General features: G+C 36.6%; 1 protein-coding gene across 4 annotated transcripts in view; it reads left to right on the forward strand.

Moving 5' to 3' along the window:
• The window catches only part of cep112 (centrosomal protein 112), a gene marked incomplete at its 3' end in the record, with an annotated part of 233,392 nt that overhangs the window by 220,807 nt on the left and 2,967 nt on the right, over positions 1 to 9,618 (forward strand). For all 4 annotated transcript variants that reach the window (XM_079622922.1, XM_079622921.1, XM_079622924.1 and 1 more), the window contains one exon: positions 2,326 to 2,427. In XM_079622922.1, the coding sequence (XP_079479048.1) occupies positions 2,326 to 2,427 (102 nt within the window). The remainder of the gene's footprint in view (positions 1 to 2,325; positions 2,428 to 9,618) is intronic.

Consider the following 9,618-nt stretch of genomic DNA (forward strand, 5'->3'; position numbering starts at 1 on the left):
TATTAGCACATGCGCTTTGTCTCTGCTGTTTACTTAAGCCATAACCGACTATGTTTACTTGGATTCCCGCAAAGGCGGACATTTTGAGATAAATCTGTGTGAGTTTGTCCGTTTAAGTGCAAGAGATGTGAAAGAGAATTCATTTTATTACAGGTATTTGAACGCTGTCTGAGACTAGTAATAAGATTAACGTCAATCAGATTTTATGTTCAATGTTTGTGTAAATTCATATACGGAAAAAAGATTGATTTGTGACTTTTGAGAATCAATATCGAATCGTCCACTTTTTTTATTTTTTTATTACGGTTAATCTGAAAAATTATAGTCTAGTCAGCTAAGAGACACTTGGAGTTGTCTTAATATCCAGTGCTATAATTCTTGTGCTGAGTTGAATTCACTCAGACATAAGTAATAATGAATAAGTGAATTGATTGGCACGTCATGTCAAATGAAGAGGAGGGCAGGATTGGCTAAATGGCAAAGGCCCGGTCTACACAGAAAGAACAGAGCTGTGTTCAGATAATGTATACTCTTCCTCTTTGAAGTGGCTTCCAATCCTTTCATTGTACCCTGAAAGATTAATTATAGAAAGCCAGAACAATCAGTTAAATCCACAACAGGAAAATTATTTTAGGAAAGGCAATCATCTTTCTTGTTGCGCCTCTGTTCCCCTCAAACATGGTGAATATTAAGACGTTTTTAACTTAATATGGTGGACAGAGCCTGTTTAAGACCATCACAGATCAAAGCCAGACGAGCCAGAGTCGGAGTCCAGACCCAGATCCCTAAAGACCATATTAAACCCAGACCACTTACGACCAGGACTAGAACCCGTCTTACATTCTCACGTTCACTGAACTTGGCATGTGGTAGAAGACCATCACGGTGAACACCAAGACAGTCTAATAACCAGCATAGACTAGCCCAAAATTACAGTACAAAACGTTTTGCCCTAACCAGCCTCGACGACAATACACGGCTCTTTTAGAAGCTCCGCCCACGTGCTCTTCTGATTGGCTATCGTATATGCAGTCATTTGTGTAATTGTGTGTACCGCATCAAAAGACTTATATATCAATTTGGTTTGGTACAGATATATGTAGGGGAGAGCGGGACACAACCTAACGCTTTTAGACTTTTCCGGTTTGTGGTAAACCTACTTGGGGTTCAGAGTATGTATGTTTCCCCTCATTATTGATTTCACACGTCTAGTAGAGTTATGTGGTTTTGTTTCATTAATACGGTGTATTCTTTTTTCTTGATTTAATCCGTAAGAATGGAAGTGAATTGTGACAACATGCCCCATAGTTTTGGTAGTAACCAAAACTTAGTTTGAGTATGTAGTACCCCATAGTACATTGTAAGTTTTATCTGATCTAGCAAGACAAACTAAAATATTTTCTCAATAAAATATATTATTTACTTTTTTATATAAAATAATGGTATTTTTTAATAATTAAAAATTAAAAATGTTTTAGTTTGACAACAAAAACACTGTAAAACACAGCTATAGAGCATAGTTCGAAACATAATAATAATTAATCATTTCTGAACATTGACTCTCAGTCTTTATTCGCCTTTTTCTCATGGTTTCTCAATAGAATTCATGAAAGTATAGAATAGAATATCAATAGTTCTAATAGAGGCTCATTGTAACACAGTGTGACAACATGCCCCGGTTTGTATACCCGAGTGCTTCTGCTGGTTAGATCCGCATTAAAGAACTATCTCAACTGTTAAATAACAGATTGAAGATTAAAATAATATCAGATTTGTCTAATTTTAAATAAACACACACAAAAAAACAAAACAGAGATGAAAGTAAGACATTTACTTTTGCCATGGTTAAATAGATGTACAGTGACATCTTCTGAAGATTTCAGATTTTTGGTGCATTTTTTTCTCTATATAGTGTTGCTATGGTAACTAGTAAATACACTAAGTTTCGTCGTGCTAGCATGTGTGGAAGTATTTAAAACAAGTGTGTTACATCTAGCCCTGCGTTAGTTTGTGCCCCTGCTTACCTCTACAATTGTAGCACTAACCATGGCACAGATGTCCATGTGGCTTATAAAACATAAGGAAAAAGGCATCGTTTTCTCTTTTCTCTGAAAGGATCCTCTCAAAACCCCTCTAGACGTGACCTTGATGTATCTTCAGAGAAGCATGATTTGTTAATTCCTCAGTTTGTTGACAAAAACTGTCTCTCTGCTTGAGTATGTTCATATGTAGTCTGTACTTGGTAGACAGGCCGTCAGCTATAGTTCATTGAGGATTGACCATTAGAGGACATGTTTTAAACTCTTCCCATCTCTCCTCGTGTAGATCACACATGTCCATCAGGAGTGTGAGGTGAAGATTAAAGGCCTGATGCCTGCAGAGCTACAGCAGGAGCTGAACGACACCATCACCTCGCTGAAGTCACAGGTGATCAAACTAACACACACTCCGCAAGAGCTCACACTGGACACACATACACACATGTACATTGAGTGTTTACATTTATTTTGTAAGGCAGGTCAGAAAAATATGAAAGCTTTTTTCCGCCACAAAATAAAACATTTTATGAGATAATTGTGACTTTTTATCTCACAATTGCGAGTATACATTGAGCAATTCTGAAAACTCACAATTGCGTGTTATAAAGTCAGAATTGCGAGATATAAAGTCGCAATTGTGTGTTATTTAGTCAAAATTGCATGATATAAAGTCGCAATTGTGTGTTATGTCAGAATTGCATGATATAAAGTCAGAATTGCGAGATAAAGTCAGAATTGCGAGATATAAAGTCGCAATTGTGTGTTAGAAAGTCAGAATTGCGAGATATAAAGTCAAAATTGCGAGATATAAAGTCAGAATTGCTTATTATAAAGTCAGAATTGCGTGATATAAAGTCACAATTGTGTTATAAAGTCAGAATTGCGAGATATAAAGTCAGAATTGCGTGATATAAAGTCGCAATTGTGTGTTATAAAGTCAGAATTGCGAGATATAAAGTCAGAATTGCGAGATAAAGTCAGAATTGCATGATATAAAGTCAGAATTGCGAGATAAAGTCAGAATAGCGTGATATAAAGTCGCAATAATGTTATAAAGTCAGTATTGCGAGATATAAAGTCGCATTTTTGCGTGTTATAAAGTCAGAATTGCGAGATATAAAGTCAGAATTGCAAGATATAAAGTGCAATTGCGAGTTATAAAGTCAGAATTGCGAGATATAAAGTCAGAATTGCGTGATATAAAGTCACAATTGCGAGTTATAAAGTCAGAATTGCGAGATATAAAGTCGCAATTGCGTGTTATAAAGTCAGAATTGCGAGATATAAACATGCAATTCTGTGAAAAACACGCAATTGTGAGTTTATATCTCGCAATTCTGACTTTATATCACGCAATTGCGACTTTATGTCATGCAATTCTGACTTTATAACTCGCAATTGTGAGATAAAAAGTAGCAGTTACCTTTTTTTATTTTTATTCTGTGGTGGAAACAAGCTTCCATAGAAAAACCACCACCACAGACACATCTGGACATTGCATAGTTTCATATACATGGACTCGATCTCAACCGATTCATAAACACACCTGGATCACTTATGTATAGACAGGATGATGTGCATTATAAGACGGATAGTTCCTGAACACCGGCAGCTTCGATTGGCGACGGCTTCCTGCAAACAGTCCCGGGGAAAACAGCTCGAACGCCAGAGAAGTGCAGAAGTACATCACTCATGGCATGTGAAGTGGTGGAGTTTATTTTGTGGGAATGAGCAACTGGATGAACATTATCTCACTGACTACTTACCGAATAAATACATTAAAAATATCTCTGTTTATCTGTAGTAAATTATTATTCTCTCCAACCGTTACCAACACCAGTGAGTACCACAAGGTTCAGTGCTAGGACCGCTCCGATTGCTTAAAGCAGTCGTCCAGTTAAGTCTTTATTTATTTATTTTTTACTTTATTTGCTTTATTGTGATTCTAATTTGTAGGGCACAAGAAAACAAAATGCAATTTGATCTTTTATCCACACAAAAAAACAAAAAAAACATTACAATTCATTTGTACTGTGAAAGTAGAACCATGTGATAGATTGGCCATCCATGTATCCGGTGGTGTGTTTCCCGGACAAAGTCGCTGTTGCTACAAAAATATGATGCATTGTTGAAGAAATCAACTAGCTAGTCACAACTGTTTCCTAAAACCGTATTGTCGCAAATTGATCGTTTAACCATGTTGGTTAATGATGTCACGCACGTGGTGGATAATAACTTATTTTAATGAATCTGTTTGAGATCGAATTAATGCTAGATGTTTTGCTATAAATTACAGACATGGCATCTGAGGACTATCTCATATTTTTCTCAGTTATTTTGCTTTATTTCCAGATTCAATCATAGGCTCGTTCTTGTGTAGTAAAGCACGTCTTCACTCTCACTTACTCTCACAACTCTCCCTTTTCTCCACACGAAGAGTCCCTGTTCGTCCAGATCGTGGAACATCTTATCTTTAACTCCCAACAGCTATGAGAACAATCAACACCCCAACACCATCCAAACAAAGCTTGAAGACTCAGACCTCACACACTAAAAACATGAATCGCTGAAAAAAACAACCTAGGCTCATTGGAAATACGTAACTCTGGCTACATTTCTGTAAAACTGCAACAAAAACGTACCTATGCATACAATTCATTGCAGTTTGCAGCTGAAATTAACTCTACATGCTGTAAAACACAAATTATGAATATATTGGCCAATTATTGATTAGCAAAGACTTATTTTGCAGGGTTCCTTGCACAATAAAATTGTGCACTTTTACCTGCATGATTTGTAAACTATTTTGTTGTGGCATTTGCATCACATAACCAGCTCCATATGCATGGTTTTCTGATAGAAAAGCTTCGGTAGCTCGCGATACTGAGAGCTCAGGTACGAATAACGTGAAACTCGAGTCACGGCACTCCACTGAAGAGCTCAAGGCCTCACAGAAGCAAGCTAAAATGCCATGGTTTCTTCAGCAAATGCATTTTTATCTCATGTTTTTTAGCGCCACGCACCGGATATTTAATTTCCGGACTGTCATGATACATGCATTAACCAACGCAACAGAATGTCACGTTTTACTGTGTCTGAGAAGATTTAGTATGCGCCAGTCACTGAACATTTCAGTTTCAAACTGACTTGGAAACACGCCTCAACCAAATGCACTGGAAATATACCCAAAACAACATAATATTGCCGTTTTTGCAGAAATGCGGCGGCCCAAGTCATGCATTTCCAATGTACCTGATTTGGAAAAACAGTAAGATGTTATTTGTTTGTGACCTCATTGTTTGGAGTTTCCTCTTTGATATTAAGGTCTAGTTTAATTGTTCTGTATGTCATGAGCGTATTTACATTACTGTCCTACTGTTTTACTTTAAATGGCATTTTATTGTTTCTAACGTATTTACTGTATCATGTGTTTTATACACAGACAGACAGTAAAAAAAAATGTCCGTGACGTCACCTGGTTTCTGAAGAGCATTTTTGAAGCCCAAAGTGGGCAAAGCCGGCCGTCGCCATCTTGGCCGCGCGTCACTCCCGGATAAACCGAAAATGATTAGCTGAGGAGATGTGACGCTAATAGACCTCAGACAAATGGCTAGTAATGACATCAGCGTCAATCCACCTGTCACTCAAGTGGCCACGCCCTTAATTATGCTAAATTTTAAGGCTTGGTATAATTTAAACGGATGAGTTTTAAAAAAATTCACCCCCCTCACAGTTGTCATGAAGGGAAAAATTAGCTTTATAGACCAAAAATACTTTTTGCACCAGGCTGTAAACATGTTTTTTTCTGCTGTAAAGTTGTGCATTTTAACATGGGGGTCTATAGGATTGAGTCTCTTTTGGAGCCTGTCTCTAGTGGCGAGTCGATGAACTGCAGTTTAAGTCACTTCAGTGTTGCATTCAAGAGAGAGACTTGGTTTTCTAACCTCCATAGCCAATATTAAAAGTGATAAATTCATATGGACCAGACGTTGTTGATGTTCAGCATTTTACTCCAGAACTTGTACACTGCAATCTAGGTTTTTAGCTCTTTCCGTGAAGTCCTGCGCATGTGATCAGTCCGCTTTGGTGTCATCATGGCTCCTGTCCCTCAGCTAATAAAGCCGAGCCGTCAGACCTCACGTCTTTGAACTCGAGTGGCTCTTGTTTATTTGATTTCTTGGGAAGGGGAGGGGGTAACAAGTGCTGCGAGTTCCTCCATAGACATGGATCTAATTTAGCCATGAGGCTTTGAAGTCTCCTGGTCCAGTTCATCTCCTCATGTGCAATTACACCCGCCAGCCACATTAATACCGGCTTCAAGGGCTCCGGCCAGGGTCTTATTAGTTACAGTCGGCCTTGTTCTACACGAGTCTGTGGCGAGAGCATTTTTGTTAAACATTTCAAATCTAAACAATAGCTCCTTTTTTGTCAGGCTTGGTCCGGGCCCCTCAAACAACATTTCCAGATCACAGTTCAAAGACCCCGGCGCACGCCTGTGAATAGCTCTCGCCAGACTCTTCTGGAGTCACACACACAGCCCTGTGATCTGATATGTTTATGCGTTGTAATTGGTGACCAGCGTGGCCTCCGATGTCCTTGAATATTTCCAGCGTTGCACATTGCAGTGCATTATTTTAACAAAACCAGCGGCAGTTGAGGAATCTTAACCATAGTCATTCTTTTCAGAGGCGTGCGTTTGCACGGATGGTAACATTAGATTTGCTTTGAGGTTTGCTCTGTTTCTGTGTATCTCTGTTTCCTGGAAAACCGGCGCAGAACAATGTACATTCTTTTCAGACTCATTCAAACTTTAAAAAAGACAGAGTTCACCAAGTGTATTTGGTTACTGTAATGGCATACTGTAAACATTTCTGTTACACACTATTGTTACATTTTAGCAAAAGGTCAAAGTAACTGTTAGACTTTAAAGGGACTAAAAATGAATGTATTTTTCTTGAGGTCCAATTATAGTGTACGTCAAGTTTTTGTGTACTAACAATAATTGGGACTAGCGTTGGGGAAAGTTACGGTAACACTTTATTTTACAGTGTCCTTGTTACATATGTTACATGTACTTACCGTAGTAATAACAGTAAATTATACATAATTACATGAAATTAACCCTCAACCAAACCCTAATCCTACCCTAACCCTATAGTAAGTACATGTAGTTGCTTAATATTACTCAGTACTTAAATATATAATTGCACTGTAACAATGACACCTTAAAATAAAGTGTAACCGAAGTTACTTTAAAAATAATAAATTACAATATTGCGTTACTCCCTAAAAAGTCATTCATTGAGTTAAATAGTTACTTTTTATCTAAAGTAATGTGTAGTGTTACTTTATCTCATCGGGGCTGGGCTTGCCTGTTTGTTATTTTGTTTTTTAAATTCTATTTTTGGCAAATGTAAAGGCCACTTCACACCTAAAGTGAAATGAATAATCCTCAGGCTGAAGGAACTGCAGATTCACTCCGGTACAGTAGAGGGTGCCGCTCAAACAAACCTCTCAGCAGTGCTGTTATTCTGAACCACAGAAGAACAGGACACTGGAGAATAAAGTTCAACCAAACACTGTAGATATAGAAAGGCGGTTCACTCCGATTACTTATGATTTGGAGAAACTGCAACTCGTAATAATGCGGAATAAGTCCCGCCTTCTAAAGTGAATGAGCCAATCGCTGATTGGCAAAGTACCCCGTTCCCATAGAAACCTGAGACTCGCTCTTATGACTGCACATGCGCACTGGCTCGTCTAGCCTGAAAAATACACTTTTTTAACGCTATTTGAGCATAAGAAACAACATTTATGGGACAGTTCACGTCAGATTTTGTTGCTGATTTGAAATATGTTATTTAATTGTGACTAAGTTTATGAGATGTCAGGATTACCCCATTCAAATAGACAGGACTTGGTCTTGGAACCCCGAAACAGCTGCAAATATGGCCACCGAGTGAACAGACTTTCCTTGAAAGGGACTTTGGTTCAATACAATAAATGGGGTTAATAGTCAATAAATGGGGTTAATAGTCAATAAATGGGGTTAATAGTCAATAAATGGGGTTAAATGGGATTAATAGTCAATAAATGGGATTAACAATCAATAAATGGGATTAATAGTCAATAAATGGGGTTAATAGTCAATAAATGGGTTAAATGGGATAAATAGTCAATAAATGGGGTTAATTGTCAATAAATGGGGTTAATAGTCAATAAATGGGGTTAAATGGGATAAATAGTCAATAAATGGGATTAATAGTCAATAAATGGGGTTAATAGTCAATAAATGGGGTTAATAGTCAATAAATGGGGTTAAATGGTATTAATAGTCAATAAATTGTGTTAATAGTCAATAAATGGGATTAATAGTCAATAAATGGGGTTAATAGTCAATAAATGGGGTTAAATGGGATTAATAGTCAATAAATGGGATTAATAGTCAATAAATGGGGTTAATAGTCAATAAATGGGATTAATAGTCAATAAATGGGGTTAATTGTCAATAAATGGGGTAAATAGTCAATAAATGGGATTTATAGGCAATACATGGGATTAATAGTCAATAAATAGCGTTAATTGTCAATAAATGGGGTTAAATGGGATTAATAGTCAATAAATGGTATTAATAGTCAATAAATGGGGTCAATTGTCAATAAATGGGGTTAATTGTCAATAAATGGGGTAAATAGTCAATAAATGGGATTTATAGGCAATACATGGGATTAATAGTCAATAAATAGCGTTAATTGTCAATAAATGGGGTTAAATGGGATTAATAGTCAATAAATGGGATTAATAGTCAATAAATGGGGTTAATTGTCAATTAATGGGATTAATAGTCAATAAATGGGGTTAATTGTCAATAAATGGGGTTAATAGTCAATAAATGGGGTAAATAGTCAATAAATGGGATTTATAGGCAATAAATGGGATTAATAGTCAATAAATAGGGTTAATTGTCAATAAATGGGGTTAATAGTCAATAAATGGGGTTAATTGTCAATAAATGGGGTTAATTGTCAATAAATGAGGTTAAATGGGATTAATAGTCAATAAATGGGGTTAATAATCAATAAATGGGGTTAATAGTCAATAAATGGGGTAAATAGTCAATAAATGGGATTTAATAAATGGGATTTATAGGCAATAAATGGGATTAATAGTCAATAAATAGGGTTAATTGTCAATAAATGGGGTTAATAGTCAATAAATAGGGTTAATTGTCAATAAATGGGGTTAATAGTCAATAAATGGGATTTATAGTCAATAGATGGGATTTATAGTCAATAAATGGGATTAATAGTCAATAAATAGGGTTAATTGTCAATAAATGGGGTTAATAGTCAATAAATGGGGTTAATTGTCAATAAATGAGGTTAAATGGGATTAATCGTCAATAAATGGGAAAACAATAGTGGTGTAACAGATCACAAAACTCTGATAATTTTTTCGGATCAGCACTCAAAGTACTCAAAAAAAAAATTGGGGGTGGGTGGGTGTAACTTTCCTTCTCATTCTTAAATCACTTTACGTGCTCCGATACCACAGCAAAAACTGCTAGCCTAACTAATAA

Source organism: Phoxinus phoxinus (genome assembly GCF_949152265.1).
Source record: "Phoxinus phoxinus genome assembly, chromosome: 1".
NCBI classification, from domain to species: Eukaryota; Metazoa; Chordata; class Actinopteri; order Cypriniformes; family Leuciscidae; genus Phoxinus; species Phoxinus phoxinus.